An 18699-nucleotide genomic window follows, 5' to 3' on the forward strand; every position below is an offset into this window, starting at 1 on the left:
AGCCTCTCAGTGAAGCCAAGAGATGAGGGATTTCCTGCCATGTGACCAACTTAACCCATCCCAAAGCCCCCGAAATAATTTGGAGGTGTTTTTTGCAGATTAGGCAGGGAAGTATTTTTGAGAAAACCCCCAAGTTAAACGATATGGGGTCTGAGGTGAAGAGAGGGTTTCTGCGTTAAATTAAAAATGCATTCTGGAAAATTAAGTCTCTGGAACGTCTCATATTCTCTCCCAGCCTGGCTTTTGTGTGATTTGCTCTTGATTCCAACTGCTCCCAGGGGATTTTCAACCTTTGGGGTTAAAACGAGCTGCCAGGTGCTGGGCATGACAGAATAATGGGAAAAGCCTCTGGCTCAGGCAGTGGGAGCCTCTGTAGTGCCATAACACAAAACAACAACAGACTGGCAGGGGAATACTGACAGTTTATTTCACAGAGCATTGCAGAGTTTATTTTGATCTAGCTCTAGCTTCATCAAAAAAGTATCATCCTCTGCTTTTTTTCCAAAAAAACAAAAAAAGGTAGCAAATATTTAGGACAATAACAGTCAGTGCATTATGCATGAAATTTGGGTCTTGTTTAAAAAAAAAAAAAAAAAAAGAAAAAAATTCATTGTGAAAACAACTCTTTGTTGGTTTGCTTTTATCACTTCCAAGCTTTTAAGCACTTAACCTTTCAATAAAGTGATCTCCAAGGATAGAAACAGAACATGCAGGTGATCACCAACAGATGCTGAGGTTTAACAACATCTCTCACTTGGCAATGACAATCCACCAGGAATGGTTCAATACAGCACCACATCAAAGGGAGAAGCAACTTAGTTCTCAGAATACCTTCAAATCCACCAAAACCTTGCAGTTCTCCAGAACAAGACACGCTGTATTTCATGGACTTGAGAGTACCATGGAGAAGGACAGTGTTTGGGGAAGGTAAGAGAAGGGGCTTATTCCACTTACACTCACAAAAACCCAGGGAAGATGCAAAAGAATAAAGTCTTGATTTGAGGTGGTGCTTTTTAAAGCATTAAAATTCACATTGTCATTAGCAATGTGGGTTTTTTTCATATAGTTAAGTTGGCCACTTTTGCCCCCAATTCTTAAGACACTAAGCCCAAACTTCAGGGTTTCAAAATGCCACTGGATTTCAGCTTAAAAGGAGAGAGCAGTTCCAAAACAAGAAGAAACTGCTCAGGGCTGTTTCTCTCATGGCTTTAAGTGTGTAATATGATGTATATCAGCATCCCCAAGACTGCCTTCTCCTCTATTTTTTACCTTTTTTTTTTTTTTTTTTTTAACTTTTAACCTCTGGTCTAAGATCTTGGGTTAAAGCCTTTCGCATTGGAAACCTGCTGATGGGAGCTTCTTCCTTCAGAGCCCATCAGCATCTGCTGCAAGACCATCACTCCTTTGGAGGACACAAATGTGCAGCTTTTAAAGATCCTGCTTTTACAGCAAGGAGCAAAGGTCTCCTTGCAGGAATAAATTAAATCCCGGGGCTGCTTTGCCTTCCAGACTATTTACAACTTCTTCACCCATGGGCAACTCCTGGGCCCAGAGAGGGGGAAGCTCCCACTGCACCACCACCTCTTCTTCCAGAAGGGAAGCAAGGAGTGACTGCAAATGCCACGTGGAGTGGCAGGCACTTCAGCCAGATCCCAGCGGTGGTGGTGCCCACGGCATTGCCTGGCACAAGCCACCCGGGCTCCCAGCAGAGCCCAGCTTGGGGAGAAGAGAGAAAAAAGGGGGAAAAAAAATAGAAATGAAGAACTGCTGCCAGCAGAGACCAATCTACAGCCAATGCCCAGGATTTGTCTTCAAAACTCTGGCAGGACATTCCATGAAGGCCATTCCCCATCGAGCATCCAGGCTTTGGGGAAGGAGGATGGGACAAGGAGCAGGCGCCCAAGTGATTGAGCCAGTGCAAGTCCTTCCCCGGCTCTGAACTTCAGCAGGGAAGGGCAGCAAAAATTCCTCTCCTAGGCAAGCTTCTCTTCTCCCAACAGCCTCCTGTTGCATCAGAGCTGCAATTTCATTGCCCAGGGAAAGGGGAACAGGGGAAAAACAAAAGAAACCATAACAAAATCAGCACTTCACAAGAACATCACAACATTCAGCTACACAGTCGCTGCACCAGGGGAAGGACTGGATTAGGGAAAGGGAGAGAAATGGGACACAGGTCCAACGTGTTGCTCCCAAAACTCCCCAAGGGAACTCAGGCTCTCACATCAAGATTCAAAGAACTTCAGCCATAAGGTGGAGGATTTAATGAACACGGTATTTCCACTCATACCCTGGAAAAATTACACTCAAGAAAAAAAAAAAAAAAGACCAAAAAAAAAAATTCCAGATTTTCTACATATTTACAAAAACAAGCCCCCCAGCCTCACAACCAGGGAGGTGGAGCAGGCAGTGGTGGGGAGTGGGAGCGGGTTTCTGCCCGAGCAGCAGTTCCTCAGAGGTTGCCATGCCCTGGGAGGCAGGAGAGCAGGGCTCAGAGCCCTCAGCTGAGCCGCAGCTTGGCAGCCCGCGGGTCCGTGGGCGTCACCATCTCGTTGGCGTAGCCGTTCTCGGAGCAGAAGGACAGCTCGTCCGTGGGCTCCACGCCGTTGTTGATCTCTGGGAAGGGCACAGAAAGCAGGGAGGTGATCACAGGAACGTCCCCCCCTGCATGGGGAACTGAGGTGCTGAGCAGCCGTGAGATCCCAGCACATGGCATCCCTCCGATCGCACAGGGAATTAGGAACACTGCTCTCATTTGCAACCAGTTCTGAACAAGATCTATCTCTGGTTTAGAGCTTGGCTCTATGTTTCAGCCCTACAAAATCTGGGCACCGCCAGAGGTAGAGCTGGATCCCCTCTGCCATCCCCCTACACCTGATGTCATTGTCACAGGCTGAGCAAGTCACCTGTGGGAAGAGTGGTACAAATACATGAACCTAATCCTTACCCAGCCTGGAAAGGACTGGCTCCTCCAGTCACTGGTTTCACTGGGAAAAACCTGCACCCATGTTTTTAATGGTGAAACATACACCCTAAGGAGGAATAGTTGTTTCAAAGGCACAAAATTTCAATATGCACCCCCCTCTCCTAAGGGATTTTATGTCTGGGATATTTTATGTCTAGGACATGTTAGGGAAGCTTAATTCTGCTGTGCCAAGCTGTTTTCCTTGTCTGGACTCCCTGGATTTATACCTGATTTTCACCACCTCTGGCTGGCATTTCACACAATAAACAAAGTTGCCTTTTTGCTGTGTCTGTGCCCAGAGCACTAAACCCTGATCCCTGCTGGGCATCTCCAGACCCTAAATACAAAAAAAAAAAAAAGAAAACCCATAACAAAGCTCAGAGGGTGGGGGGATTATATTCACATTCCTTCAAAGGTGAGCTTTCCAGCTTCATGCACCACATTTAACCTTTTAAAGCTAAACATTTCCATCTTTGCTCACAGTTTTCTTATCTTTTTTTAGAGGTGGCATGTGATGGACACATTACCAATGTGTTCCAACAGAAATAAACTCTGGGAGGAGCACAAGGATATCAGGAATGCTACAACCTCTAATGCCACTGAATTCCAGGTCTACCCCAACCTCATCACCATATTTGTGGTCACATGTGCCATTATTAGTGGGTTTTATGGCCTTTGACAATGGCAAGTGAAGATGTGGGACAGTGTGAGATGGGATAACCTGGGAAGCTAAATGCAGGATTTCTGAGCTTATCAGTGCTGGGATGGGCCACAGAATCACAGAACAGTTTGGGCTGGAAAGGACCTTAAGGACCATCCCATTCACAAAAACAAGCCCCCCAGCCTCACACAGGGCTCACAATCAACAAGCCCCAGGAGCCGTGCCCATATCCCACAAGCACAGCGCAGCCAAGTCAGTCCAGTCCCCTGACCCACAGAGGAAACGAGCCCTGAATCTAGAGCAGCTCCTCCCTCAGTGGGGTGACAGCTGAGGGAGGCACCCAGCAGCCCCATCCCTACCTGAGAAGATCAGCTTCTCCTTCATGATCTTGACATCCTGGCTGGAGCGGCGCACGGCAGCGCTGAGCATGATCTGCTCTGGGTTGTAGGTCCTGATGCTTCCCAGGCGCCACCTGCAAGACCAGGAGCAGGATTTCAGGGACAGGAGACACAGGAGAGAGCAGTCCAAGAGACCCTTTGCTCCCTTGCACAACCCCACATGGTAGGAGGATGTTCAGAGATGAGTGACCTCAGGCATCTTTAAGCACCTTGAGCGCCCTAATTGTATGTGGGATTAGACCCATGGATTCACAAATCCATGAATTAATTTCCACAAGGGCTGCAGCTGTCTCACAGCCCTCTCCAGTTGTGCAAATGAGGCAGAGGTGTTTAAAATTTTAGAGGGAACAGAATAAGAGAACCAGCCAAGTAAAAAACCTACAAATTTTCCCTCACCGAGTGCCATGGTCAGGCTTGTGGGAGAAGAGAGCTCAGAGACAATTTAAAGTTTCAAACCTGAGACACAGCAAGGAAATGGCCTCAGATTGTGTCAGGGGAGGTTTATATTTGGCATAGGAAATATTCCTTTCCCAAAAGGGCTCTCCAGCCCTGGCACAGCTGCCCAGGGCAGTGGTGGAGTGCCCATCTTAGGAGGAATTTAACAGCTACGTGGATGTGGCACTTGGGGACACTGAGAGCAGCCCTGTGGCAGACCCTCATCAGGAGAAGAAGGTGGGCTGCTGGAATAGGGGAAAACACAGCTTGGTGGGCTCAGCCAAGACAGTGTTCCCAAGACCCCACCATAAGGGGATGGTGTTTAGGCCAGGTTTATGTCAGCCCACACCCCACTGAGCCATTAGCATTCTCCCTGCCAGAGCCAGGGATGCCCTAAAACTATTTGATAAAGAAACAGCAGGGATTTAGGGTGGCTTACGAGGTTTCTGATCTGCTGGCACCATCTAGTGGCTCACCCACACAAGAGAAGGTGATCACAACACCTTCTTTTCAATTTCTAACCCCCTAGCCAGCCCCAGGAGCAGAAGATTTGAGGAGTCCACAAATCTACAGCCTGGGTCAATGGCATCAGCCTGAAAAATCAACATCCACAAAGGAGGTTCTGCAATTTCTTCCCCAGGTAAATGTAGTTGGTGTCAGTTTTGTAGGGTTTCCACCCCCTTCCCAAGTCCCAGTGCTTGACAGTGGGTGATCTGACTCAGGCTTTGACCAGGGTACAGATGAAGGCTACACAGAAAAGAAGGGGTGGGAAGGCAACACGACACAACGCACAGACCCATGGACAGAAGCAATGCAGAGGAAGCTCAAGGAGGCAAAAACATTGAAGTATAAAACAAATACATTTTTGTCTCTTCTATCATCATTATCTAAACTGAGCCACTCTGATCTGGAAGAACATATTTTTGCTTTAGTATCCCCTGCAGGCAGATTCCACGAAGACCAATGTGATTGCAAGATCTCACAGGATAAGACTCTCCTTAAACTCTAAAGCAGCACCAAAACACATTGATACAAGTCTTTTCTTTGCCCACCACACCAGGATTTTCAGCATCAAGTCACTCTGTGGCCAATAGTGACCTCTTACCCACAGACCCCAGCTATCCCAGGGGGGACACAAGTCATTCTGAGGCACAGAGAGCCCAGCCTCAAACATGTGCAGGGTCCAAGGGCTTTTCTCCTCCTGCCAAGAGGAGCAAGCACTGCTCTGTGCTCTCCACCTCCCATGGTGGCTGTGGGCAGACCCAGGGCAGTAAAACACACACGAGATGATGGCTCCTCTCACAGGGGTGCACTGCTCCCTGAGCCAGGGAGAGGGTCACCCCATCTCTAGGGGTGCTTTGAAATATCCTCTCAGAGGAGCCACCAGCACATTCAACCAGGATGCAACTCCAACCAACGCCACGTGACACACTCTGTGCTGTGCTCAGAAGCCTCGGGGTCTCCAAAAAGCTGGTTGAATAGAAAAGAGCACCTCTCCTACCCCCTTGGACTCTGTTGTGATGGACCAGGTTTGGGACAGCAGCGTGCAAAAAGGCCAGAGAGACAGCAGGAAGGTCCTGTTCTGGGAGGCTGGCGTCAGAGCAGACCAGACGGACACGGGGTGGGAACAGACTAAAAAATACTGGGACAACAACACAGAGACAGCATACACCGGGTTAGGGCCACGGCCAGACCCTGGGGTGGGAGGGGAGATGCTCAATGCCATGGAACAGGGACAGGTGGGACAGGGACAGGTCGAGGGAAAAAATGGAGTTGATCGGCACTGAGGTGGTAAGATGGAGCAAGCACAGAGCCAAGCCAGCTGCAGAGTCCCCCTCCTGTGCCTGTCCTGCCTAAAGCCTGCTTCTCCTCACCCACGAGCAAGCGGGAGGTGAGGAGAGGAGACCCCCTGACCTCCCTGCACCCACAGGAGGGCTCAGCCCAGCCCTGCAGCCAGGCCCTGCTCTGGGGAGATGCCACGAGGCCAGAACACCAAAGCACCTCATGGGCACCTGCAGGGCTGACCCCACCCCGAGGCAGTGGTGGGCAGAGGGAGGGGACAACCAAACCCTCAGGAATGCAAGCCCATGGCAAGAGCAGGAGCAATGGAGAAGGGAACACGGGAGGAGCTGGGGCCGAGGGGGGAGGCAGCGAAGGCTTTAGTGCAGACAAGTGCCAGCGCTTCCCTCCAAAGGGGTGGGAATCACTGGGGAGGGAAGGGCCAAAACCAGGAGAAATCTGAGATTCTGACTGATGGAACTTCAAATCCAGTGCTCCAGCCTCAGTTCCCTCCCCTGCTCTTTGTTTTCACACTATTTCCAGTTCCACAGTGATGCAACTCAGGAAGATCCCAATTGATGAGCCAAACCTTTCCAGTTATCAGCCCCATTAATTCAGAGAATTAATTAGAGTGCTACTTTCTGTAAATGAATAGATTCCATGATTTTCTTTGGGATAGAGGTTGGTCTCAAACATTTCTGCTAGACACAGGAAGGAAGGGGATATTTTGCATGGGATTATTTCCACAGAGAAAGCATTACATCCTCTGGGAATTACAATTACAGTGTAATTACTCCCCAATTACAGTGTACCCTGGGACCTCAGAACTGGGCTGTTTTAAAAGGCACTGACTTAGATCATTGCAACAGAAGGTCAGATTGCCTTCAAAACATCCCCTGGCTTCAGCATCAGACTTCCCTGGTGCTCATGGCTACAGACTATGTCATGTTCACACCCTTACGGTCCCCTCCTGAAGCCAGATGTTGGAAAGCATCAGAAAAGCTGCATCCTGCCCTGATAATCTGCAGTGAAGCCATAGCAGAGAGGGAGAAAGAAAGAGAGAAAGGAAGTTTGAATGAAAAAGAGAAAGAGGAGGAAAGCACCAGAATTACCTGATCATGTGATAGCTGTGAGATGCCAGAATGCAGCAGAGAGAGAAAGAGGAGGAACATGCACAACAGTCAGAGCAGTAAGAAAATAAACAAGGCAAAGAGGCAAAACAAGGTTAGTTAGAAGTCATCACAGTTGGTATTTCTCCTCTGGAGAGCCTGCCACAATCCTGTCACTGGGGCTGGAGCAGAAGAGCAGGAGCAGTCCCTACCATGGCTGAGGAGAGAGAAGCCATGCAGAGACAGAGCACGAGCACATCGAAGCACTGCCTCTGCTCCCACCCACCCCCTCATCCTTGCGTGAAGGAAGCAGCTCTGGTTTGTCCCAAAAAGCACTTGGGGAAAAAAATCAAAACAACCAAACCAAAACCAACCAACACACAGCAAAAAAAGTCAACCATGACACTGAAGGCCAAATGCCAAGCCCCATTCCCCAGAGCTGAATCACATCAGCAGGTGGTAGTTGGGCAATTCTGCTCTGATTTGGTTTTGACATATCCTCAACCAGGCCAGCAGCTCTTTCATGTGGTGGAGAAACTGCAACATCAGGGAAAGTGGTCCTGCACAAGGCTCCTGGAAAAGCAAGCTCTTTGCTGCAGAAAAGTCCAACTTCTGGAGTAGAGCTTCTCCTTTCTAACTAATCAGCTGATTTGTCTTGCAGTATCATAACATTTCCCACAGTAACTCCCTGCCTATGGCAGGGGTGCTGGAACTAAATAATCTTTAAGGTCCCCTCCAACCCAAACCATTCCATAATTCTGTAATATTTCTACATCCAAACAGAAACAAACTGATTTGAGAAAACTGCAACATGTTCTTTTTGAACACTGTAATGGTGGAATCTCAAAATCCCTCTCCTTTTCTTCCTTTAAAGCACTGCAATGTCTTTCTCAACATCCATTTCCGTAAAGCATTTACAGTTTCTCTTCCACATATTTTAGGAGCAAAAGCAAGGCATCTGACACTACTAATTAGTGATCTCTCATTCTTAAAAACCGCACCCAATTCTCCATCCCATCTTGGGAGTGGAATTATTGTTTGCAAGGATTTTTTAATGAGTATTTCCCCCGCTATTGCAATCCAAGAACTGAGGCTCAGGGTACTCCTTTCTCCCATCTCCACCCAACAATCTGGACAAAAACACAGGTCACAAACACACACGAGCAGAGCTGTAACAAACTTACTTCTGGAATATAAAAACTCCTACAATTACAAGAAATGAAATAAGATCAGACGTGATCCAGATTAGGTGGTACTCGTCTGGAGGCTGCAAGACAGAAAACAGGAGCAGACCTTAAACGTTTGGGTTTGTGCAATCACAGGGAGACCACACATGGCTGCAGTTACCACCGAGGAGCAAGAAAAGCACAGAGCTGCAGGGGTTATGTATAAATCACAATATTTATGACCTTCCTAATGCCAGGCTGTCATCCAAAACTATCAGGGAAAACTGCAAACAGGAACAATTTGAAACTCTCCCTCCTTTTTGTGTGCTCAGAGCTCTCTGGGCTGAGTATCCTATCTCAGCTGAACCTCAGGGTGAGAGCAAGATGCTGTTTGGCAATCCAAGCCTGGGGGAAAACAGGGAAATATATCCATGTAGGGTCTATTTTAAGTGCAGATGGGACCTTTTAGGCACAGCCTCATGCTGTAAATGTGAATTCTGTCCTTGCAGGCACTGGTAGGTCTGGCTCCAGTTGCCAATCTAAGTGGTCATCACACCAGCTGAACCATCATCACTGGGTCTCTGCTTATTTTTGTCCAGCAATGGGGTAGCCAGAGGTAAAACCTGTCCTCAATTTGAGATTCAGAACAGGTAAAAAACTCATTTTACAACTTGGCCAAGACACAGAGGCCTGCTTTGCTGGTTCACCTGTGTGCCTGCAACTCTTAACAGTTGCTCAGCACGTCTGCAAAGGTGTTCTTCCAGGGAATGCAATGCAATCTTCAAGGATCCCACCCAAACCGATGGGATTGTGCAAGACCAACATCAATTCATTAACATCTCAGGGCTCAGCTGGACAGAGGGTGGAAAACCATCAAGCCCAAGCAAACCTCCCTGGAGTATCTCTCACCTCCACACACACCCACTGCATTTCCTCCTGCCAGAGGCTCCCAGCCCCTCCCAGGGTGGTGCTTACCATGAGCCAGATGGGGAAAGGCACCTTGCGGAGGAGGTGGGAGCTGTCGGAGGTGACCGAGGGGACGCCGGCGCACCAGAGGATGGAGAACAGCCAGGGCTCGTTCACTGTGTACAGGTTCACACTCAGGTTGGCCACGGCGTAGTCCCTGCCAAGGCACACACAGGAAGACATGCAGGACCCCACCAAACCTCCTCTCTTGCCATCAGCCACAGCTAGGTTCATTTGGTTTGAATTGTGGGGAAGTAAAAGTTTTCAGCAGGATGTGGGCACCTTGTGAGCAACCCAAGGGCGCTGCAGGCCAATGGTTTGATCCTGACAGCTTTCCTCACCTCTTGGCTGCTGTCTGGCACAGGCCACTGACCATCTCAGATGCTTCCCCAGCAATCATGGACATGGTGTGTTTCTGAAACAACCATCTCATCGTGCTGATGCAAAATTAGCATCTACTTCAGAGGCCTGTAACATTTCTGGGGCAATCTGCTTAATTAAACACTGACAGACTTGTCTCTAAAATCACCTCCTACAACTTCCATGCCCTTGTTTTGGGGACAATTGCAGAGTTATAGCTTCCAGTCTCCTGAGATCATTTCCAAGCAGCTAAAACTGGCAGCTGGGGTCCAGGAGCAGCCAGCAGCAAACCAAGCACTGGCAATTACCTGGTACCCAGACAATTTACAAAAATCACTCTATTTCCTCATCTGTGAAGCAGAAGCATCAACAATCCCCCTCACACAGGCAGCACAGATTAATCCCTGCAATTTAACACTGGCAAAACACTTTGAGGTGGAAGGTCACACAGTGCAAGACATGGACATCTCCCAGCTCACAACAGGAACAAGGTGCTCCAAAGGGGTTCTCAAGGGCAGGGGTGGTTGCAGCAATATTGCATCCAGGTGCTGGATTTGGAGAGAACTGTGTTAAACCAGGGCTGCAGCAACACCTCACTGGGCACCACAGTGTTCAAGAATCATTCAGGAGACACCTCTTATTTTGGAGACCTCTTCTTTTTGGGGTTGATGGGAGATTGGGGCTGGTAAACTGGGATAGATGAGTGAGTGGACACAGAGCTCTCTCCATGGGACAGAGCAAACAGAAGGAAAAATAAACAGGGATTACCCTGCAGGTAAAGCACAACCTTGGTTGTTGGGAAGGATGGATAAATATAATTATTCATAAATAATACAGCCAGGATGAGAACAGTCCTCCCTGCTGGCCGGACAATGCTCTTGCCTATAGATGGGTCCAGGGGTCAAGTGGACTGTTCCATCTCAACCCAATGTATGGTTCACCCTGCACCTGTAACCCTCCCCTGAAACATCAAGTGCCTGTAACCCCATTGGCTCAAGCCTTGTTCTAGCCCACCTTGAAGCCCCTGATAAGGGGGCTCTGAGGGGCCAGACGCCCTCTTGGAACTTCCCCTCCTCTTGGAACTTCCCCTGCTCTTGGATTTTCCCCCTCTTAGGACCTCCACCCTTTCCTAGAGCATCCTCTTGTCTCTCCCCTCCTCCATCCCCTCAAGCCTTGCCACGTGCTGCGTCTGGGAGCTCCAAGCAAGAACTTTCTCCATCCCTAATAAACCTTATATCCCAAGAGCAAACTTCAGAGACCTCTCGTCTCCATTCACCTAAACCGTCCTGGAGCTCAGCACTCCATACTTGGTTTTAAGTGTGAGGAGCTGGACTGCCTGCTGGCAGCCATGCAAGGACACCCCATGGATCACCCCAAACAGGGCCACGCTTTCAAACAGCTGCAGGCTCAGCTCTTCCCTACTTCAGCTCTATCATGCAGCCAGACAGCTCCTTTAGAGATATTTCTCTTCTGCAAACCTGTTTAATTTAAATTTTAAAAACCAGAAAAGCCCTACTAGAAACAATCTGCCCTCCCTGGGAAAGGGGGCAAAGCTGGGAGCTAAAACACCACTCAGTTCACATACAGGCTCAGGCAGGACAGGAACCCCTTGCTGTGTCAGGGTCATCAGAGAAGAGCTGATCAATCTAAATAGATGATACAGGACAGGAATTTCTCTTTCTGCAAAGAGAAATTTCTGAAAGCATATCCAGACGTTGGGCTAATCAAAATTCCGTGCTAGCAGCTCTGGAGCAGACAAAGGGAAGCAAAGGGCAGCTGCTAATGAGGATGAAGCAGAATTCAGAGGGAACTCAGTGTGAAAGGCCTTCACTTTTTCCCACAACTGTGAGTGCAATAAGAATCAGCCAATTCATACATTTGTATCTCAAAGAGGCTCATCATATCCTGAGACAGCACGTACAGATGTCAGAGGCAGCTGTGCACTCCCAGAAACAGCCCGGATTCCCAACGATGGGTAGAGAAAAGCTTGCACAGCTCAAGCTTTCAAGAGCAAATCCATCTGGAAAGATGCCCCTGTGCAGGCAGACAGGCTGGGATGCCCAGGAAAGGATGCTGAGGGCTCTGATGGAGGGCAGTACCTGACATCCTCGTTGGTGACCTTGGTGTACCGCAGGTTGAGCTTCACGATGCCCTTCTCCCTCAGGTGCTCTGCATCCAGCTTGAGGCCAGAAGTCTGCTGGAAACCAGGAGCAACCTGCCTGACCAGCTGCCTCTCTGTGTCTGGCAGCCACATCACCTGTGGGGGAAGTGAGACAGGACACAGGGTATGGCAAATGTGGCTCCCAAATCTGGCAACGTGCCAGCCCAGGGCATGGAATTCCCTGAGCTCACACCAGGATTCCAAAGCACGTCAAATTGACAGCTCACACTCAGCTGCAAGAGGTAAAGTGGATCACTGAATCACAGAGTGGTTTGGGTAGAAAGGCACCTTTGAAGTCATCTCATTCCAACCCCTTGCCATTCCAACACCTTCCTCTAACTCCAAACCCCAACCAGCCTGGTCTTAATAACTCAGTGACACTCATCTACCAAATCATCAGAACAGCACAGAAGCAGCCACCTGCATTTTCAGTAGGGAACCAAAGACCTAAGGGAGAAATCCCACTTCACATCCCCACATCTACATTTGAACGATTTTTCTCTTGCCCTTCTCCTCCATCTCCGTTGTGGCCTTAGTAGGGGCTTTAAAAAAAAGAGGGAGAACCAGTTTCCTTATACCCAGAGATAAAGAACCTCTGCTGAGCTGTACCAGGTGCTCCATTCCAACCTCTGTGCCCAGCACAACTGCCAGTGATGCCCCACTGGAGACACACAAGTGGAAACCATAAAGAAACCTATTTTGAAGATATCCCCAACCCCACAGAACTCACAGCCTGCTGCTGAATCCCCGATGCCAGGATGGTTTCCAGGGTGATGTTGATGTAAGTTCTGTAGTAGGGATGAGCTGCTGGCAGGTCCTGGAAGTTCAGGATGAGGGATGTGTTGTCCTTGATCACCTCCAGCATATCTTCCAGCTTGCAAACTGACTGGTTGGCAGCCTCCAAGTAGTCAGCCCTTGAGAGAGACCCTGCAGTCCAGAAAGGGTCATTCTGGAAGCAAAGCAAATCCCAGCATTACTGCCACAAACCATCCCAGACCCACCCAGTGCAAAGACTTTCTTACTTTTTTCTTTGTGGACATGATCGTCCCAAAATAAAATTCAAATGAAGGGGAACAGTGTACAACACACTGTTTTTTCTGTCTTTTTATAATCATATTTAAAAAAGCGATTATAACTGGGGGTCTTGATGTTCATTGTGGTGTCAGCCAGGCTTGAGGCCCATTTTTCAGAAGAGGCACAGGAAAACAACATGGCTTAGACCAAGCCATGGTCTTTAGGAGAGACAGAACTAAACATGGTCCATGCATACTTGGTCCAGCTGCACCACACCACCAAGGAGATGGATCCACACCTTTCACCCTCAAAGAGGACCTGGGCAGGGGCTGTGATCCCATGACTCCATGGCACCCACCTGCAGGAACCACTCTCCAGCATTGAGCTTTTGCAGGTCAGTCCAGTTGAACATGGAGGAGTGCTCGTAGGCCCGCTCTGGAAACACCTCCTCCACATTGGTTGTTCTCCTGAGAGTCTTGTCATGCATCAGAAAGGGCACCCCATCATAACTGCAAACACAGACCCTGTCACAGGTGGAGGAGAGAAATTCCCCTTCCCACTCCAGCCAACATTAAAATTCTTGGGAAGGTCTCAACCAGCCTAGAAAAATCCCCAGCATCCTCAAGAGGAAAATCTCTCTTAGATACCTGCTGGGTGTTGGCAGTCACTCTGCACTGACACAACACTGTCCATGTCTCATCCACTTCTTCTCATTAGCCCCTCAAAAATTTAAAACTCAGGTGGCTTCGACAAGAACACCTACCCTGAATATTGATCAAAGCTTCTGCAGCTCCCAAAACCATCAGAGGCTTCCCTGGATGCATAGACACACACAAAACTCTCCACAGCAGATCAGGAGGGGAATTTTCAAAGCCTCTCACTCTACATGTGAACATCTGGCTTTCAGCAAGATGCAAGGCTTCCAAACTACCAAAAATGCTCTGAAATTGCCTTCTCCAATTGAAAACTGGTTTCATGCCCACATGAGTTAAGTTCATGCTTAAAAAAAGAAAAAAAAACCCAAAAAAACCCACACACCTCTCAGATGAAACTAAGCAGCCAAATGCATGCCCTGGGGCTTTTAAGTCATCTGGATATTACAGAATAATGGTTCTGAAAAGCATAAAAAACTCTTTAAACTTTCTTCCACTCCATTTTCTGTGACCAGATCAGTGGTGAAACACTGGGTAGTGATAGTTTTTATCAAAAGCAAGGGAACAGTTGTCTGCACCCAGGAATCACGACAAACCCAGGGCAGCCAGTCTGGTAGCAATGACAATTTACAAAGCAAGGAGCCCATGTCCCTAACAGGAGACTCAGAAAAAGTCTGAAAACAGGATGAGCTGAAATAACAAATCCCATTTGAATTAGGAGACATCCCAGAGCTGTTTCCCAGAGAGAAAATGAAACCCAGTTTTAGGGGATGGAGCAAATGTTGCCTCAGCTTTACCACTGCCCTCAGAAGTCCCTTCTCACAAAGGTCACTGGCATCTTTATTTGCTATTTCTGGCCTGTGCTGTGCCAACTCCTTCCCCCAGTCCAAAGCAACCTGCTGACATGGCAATCCCACACTGCTGCAGTCAAAGGGTTTAATAAATACAGTTAAAAATAAAATTAAAAAAAAAAAAGCTAAGCAACTGCAGAATGAGGAGTGTGGAATGTTTAAAAGTGCCAGGAGCTCGAGTTTAACATCTCATAGAAGAGCAGAGCACTGCTAAGCCTTAACCACAGTGCAGAAATCCTTTGGGCCACTTGACATTTGCTCCCTCCTTTCCAATCCTTCCCTCCCAGCAGCACCCAGGGCTAACCACAGGGTCTTGGCAGGCCCAGGTTTGAAGCAGTAATTCAGACAGCAATCAGAGACAGCTTTAGAAGCAGAGATGTGTGAGGGGGTGGGAGAGAAAGAGAATCAGGCAGCAATTCTGGGCTCCTGCCGCTTGGAGCAAAGCTGGCTTGGGTTGGGTTTTTCCAACTGGTTTGGGATGTGGGGTGGGTATGGAGCAGGATGTGATGGCTCTGAGTGCGTGTCCAAGCTGCCCACCCATGCTGGTACGTGTCTAGAAGAACATGGAAATATTCCAGGAGGGATGGATCCATCCAGCCACAGGTACAAAGAGCATCTTCCCAAAGAACAAGGACAGCAAAGGGTGTTGTGCTAAACCCTCCCTGAGGGTGCTGCCAGCTGCACCAATATCCCACTTCTCAGCCTGAAAGTCAATGGAATCCTCTTTTTCTGAAGGCACTTGAGTCTCTTGGAGAAGGCACAGGAAATTGGGCCATCAAGGGCATTGTTTAAGCCTGGAGTGCTCCTCTGGGATGGCTGATGAGTGGCAATGGGGAAGGATCTTGGAGCTTTTCCAGCTCTCCTCCTCCCAAAGCCCACCTTTCTCCTTGGCCAGTGTTAATAGATTCAGCCACGTGAGCCAAGTGCACATCTGGGAACTGGCCACTCAAGTCAAGTACTTGTCCCCTCACAGCAGCTGATGAACTCATTTTGGGAAAAACAAGAATTGTATAATATGCATCCTAATTCATACTCCATCCTTCTACAGTGACCTTCCACTCACCAGTGGCAAGAAATTCCTTCAGTTTTTAAATAGTTTTCTCTCAAAAAAATTATATGAAGTAAAAAGAAAGCGATTAAAAATAAAACTTCGTTCTCCTAGGATCTGTCCATCAACACAAACCTCCAAAGCAGTCAGGGAAAAAAATAAAACACCTGCTTTGAGCCTTTCTTGTGTTTCTAAGTGGTATTGGGAGAAACTGGGAGCAGGAATATTAAGGAATATTAAGGAACTTCCAAACTCCTGGAATAGAGCACAGCTCTGGAAATAACCCCCTCTAAGTTCTAATTGGTTTTGTGCACTCAGCTTGACATTTGCCAGCAAGCAATGACTTTCTGACAGTCACCAGGTTCCTCCTTTCCTAAAGATTAATGCCAGAGGAACAGGAGAAGGAAGGGCTTCCTCCTGGTGTATTCTTGGGACGATATTTCAACGTTGGTGAAAACTCTCCTGTGCTACAAAGTCAGATTGAAATGTCTGCTCTGTCTGCACCCAGGGTATCCCAGAAGATGCCACATTTAAGCAGCTCTGGCTGTGTTTTACTGGAATGAAACAGGCCCGAGGATAAACTACAGCCTTCTTGCAAATGAAGACAACAAAGTGATCCAGGTTCCCTCATTTGGATAAGTCTACCTTTCACCTCAGTGAAATAATCAGCAGCATCTGACAGAGACAGACAGCAGTTACTGCAGGAGCTCTCCAGGACAGCCCTTCCCAGTGGGAAAAAGCTGTAGTGACCAGACACTGGATATGCTGGACCATTCCTGGCTTGGATTATCCCCAGGCAGCCCCAGAGCAGCCAGCACTGACCCACCTCAATACCACATCAGCCTGCACTCCATACACCTTCTGCTCCACTGCCTTCTGGAAGGACATCAGAGTGTTCTCTGGTGCCAGCTGTCAGGAAAACATAAAAAAAAAGCAATGAGAGATCAGTAGCATGAGGGAAGTTTACAAAGCACTGTCAGCAAGGATGCTGGGAGAAGGGTTGGGAGATATCAGGGACCCAAAATATTATTACTCCATATCTATCTGTACCCAAAAATTCCTGTCTCTTCCATACCACAGAGAACAACTAGACCAAACATTCTGTAAGATACATTTTACTCTCACTTCTACTCATTCCATAAAGTCATCTATTAGCATAAAAATTAGAGAGTTTCTCTAATAACAAATGTTCTGCTTAGTTTTACCAGCAATTAAAAAAATAGCCATAAGCCTAGAAAATTTATCCCTGTGGCTATCAGAGAAGGACTCAAATTTTATTTGAAATTCCTCTCAGTTGAATGGAGCAGATGGTAACAGAATTAGGATTTGTTTAAAATAAAAATGGTATTAAGACAAATACTTTACTGTTCTACAAAAGCAGTACAGTGTAGCTACTCCCAAAATACCCATGAAACAACAACAGGCAGACCAGAAAAAAAATATTGACAACTACAGAAAGAAAACCTGGCAGGTTTTCTGCACTGAATAACATCAAAATAAGGTTATTTTTGAAAAATAAATTACTTTCCCCCCCCTTTTTTTTTTAGGTTTAGAGCACCTTAACACCCTGTTTTTCCACCACCAGGATCAGTTCCATCATGACACAATGAGCATTCACATCCTGCAAAGGGGAATAATTAGGGACAAAGGCCCAATTGCACCATTCAAGCAAGATATAACAATAAAATAATGAAAATAAATAAAAAAACTTGCTTAAGCACTTAGAGTGGTTGTAAGAGACATTTGTTTTTTCTGATCACTTCACAGGCTCAGGTCAGCAAAGTTTTGGGGTAAAATAATCAGAGCAAATGTCACCCCAACTGATTTATTAAAATAAAATATGGATATTGATCTAGTGCCGATATCCAACTGTGATGGACAAAACCTCTCTAACAGCTTAAAGTTAGAAAGTGTGTGTTTATTGTGTGTGGGATAGCTCCCAAATACACACCGCGCCTTCCAGGTGATTACAGAGTCCTTTTATCCATACAAGTATTGAATACCCAAAATACAAATACATATTCATCATTTTGGTACATCCCATTCCTTGCTTCCTATGCTAATCATCCCAAAAGCCATTCAGCATGCATGGTTTGTCCCTTGAAATGGGTCCATGTTCCTTTCATGGGGATGGGTTCCAAAATGAGGAAGTAAATGAAGTCTTCCTCCTTCTGACCTTTCTACCTTTTCAATACAAATATGACAAATGAACTCTTGGTAGAACTCCCATTCCTTGCCTTCAATTGGTTTCAGAACAGAGGAAGCCCACAATTGTCTTATGTTCCTAAAAGCTATTTGTCAGTTTGTGTATTCTTCATTATAAACCCAGCTAACTAAACATTGTGCTGATGAGCAATCAGCAATAAAAACTAATTATTAGTTAACTACTAACTCTTAACTTAATTGAGGCCTACTCATTCATTTTAATTAACTCTAGTAAAGCTCACCTCTAACTAAAATCTTAGCTCCTCTAAAATCTCTAAATTCCTTAAAGTTTACGCTTCACAACCTTCACCCAGCTCCAGTATCTCAGCACAGAATTCCTCTGGCCCCAGCCACACATCGGTATAAGCTAATTTTTATGTTTGCTCAACAAAGGCAGCGCAGAGCCACATTATCTTCCTAAAGCAGCCCCCAGCCAAAGCCAGACTTGTTTAGGCTGGGACAGAGGCAACACCCACGGCGTGCAGCTGGGTCACCCAAGGTTGGGCTCCAAGAGGAGCTCTCCACACATCCCCAGAGCTGTCAGCAGAGAGCAGCAGCCACCAGGAGCTGCAGAATGGAGCCACACTGGCTCCCATCACCTCGCCTTGCTGCCACCAGCTCGGCCTTTCCCCAGCAGCCCAGGTTTCTGCAGGGTAACCCTGCAATCATCCTCTCCCTGCACTTCAGTGTTCACCCTCCTAAAAAAACCTCCCCTCCAAACCAGGTTGGGAGAGCTGGGGGTGCTCAGCCTGGAGAAGAGCAGACTCTGGAGAAATCTCAGCCTAAAAGGGGCTCTGAGGAGACCTCACTGCAGCCTTGCAGTACTTAAAGAGGGATTGGAAAAAAGGAGAGCACATTTTACACAGACAGGACACAGGGAATGGCTTCCCACTGCCAGAGGACAGGGCTATATAGGATATTGGGAAGGAAT

General features: G+C 47.4%; 1 protein-coding gene across 3 annotated transcripts in view; it reads right to left on the minus strand.

Annotated features, from left to right (window-relative positions):
- Positions 1 to 402: 402 nt before the first annotated feature.
- The window catches only part of GDPD5 (glycerophosphodiester phosphodiesterase domain containing 5), a 107227-nt gene continuing 88930 nt past the window's right edge, over positions 403 to 18699 (minus strand). For 2 of the 3 annotated variants that reach the window (XM_021550212.2, XM_077781197.1), the window contains 9 exons: positions 16390 to 16472; positions 13370 to 13520; positions 12728 to 12946; positions 11936 to 12093; positions 9486 to 9633; positions 8529 to 8611; positions 7348 to 7362; positions 3983 to 4095; positions 403 to 2613 (listed from right to left, as the gene is read on the minus strand). In XM_021550212.2, the coding sequence (XP_021405887.1) occupies positions 2498 to 2613; positions 3983 to 4095; positions 7348 to 7362; positions 8529 to 8611; positions 9486 to 9633; positions 11936 to 12093; positions 12728 to 12946; positions 13370 to 13520; positions 16390 to 16472 (1086 nt within the window). In that variant the 3' untranslated portion in view covers positions 403 to 2497. The remainder of the gene's footprint in view (positions 2614 to 3982; positions 4096 to 7347; positions 7363 to 8528; positions 8612 to 9485; positions 9634 to 11935; positions 12094 to 12727; positions 12947 to 13369; positions 13521 to 16389; positions 16473 to 18699) is intronic. The other variant, XM_077781198.1, reaches the window with a different exon arrangement.

The sequence above is a fragment of the Lonchura striata genome, chromosome 2, assembly GCF_046129695.1.
Source record: "Lonchura striata isolate bLonStr1 chromosome 2, bLonStr1.mat, whole genome shotgun sequence".
Taxonomy (NCBI): Eukaryota; Metazoa; Chordata; class Aves; order Passeriformes; family Estrildidae; genus Lonchura; species Lonchura striata.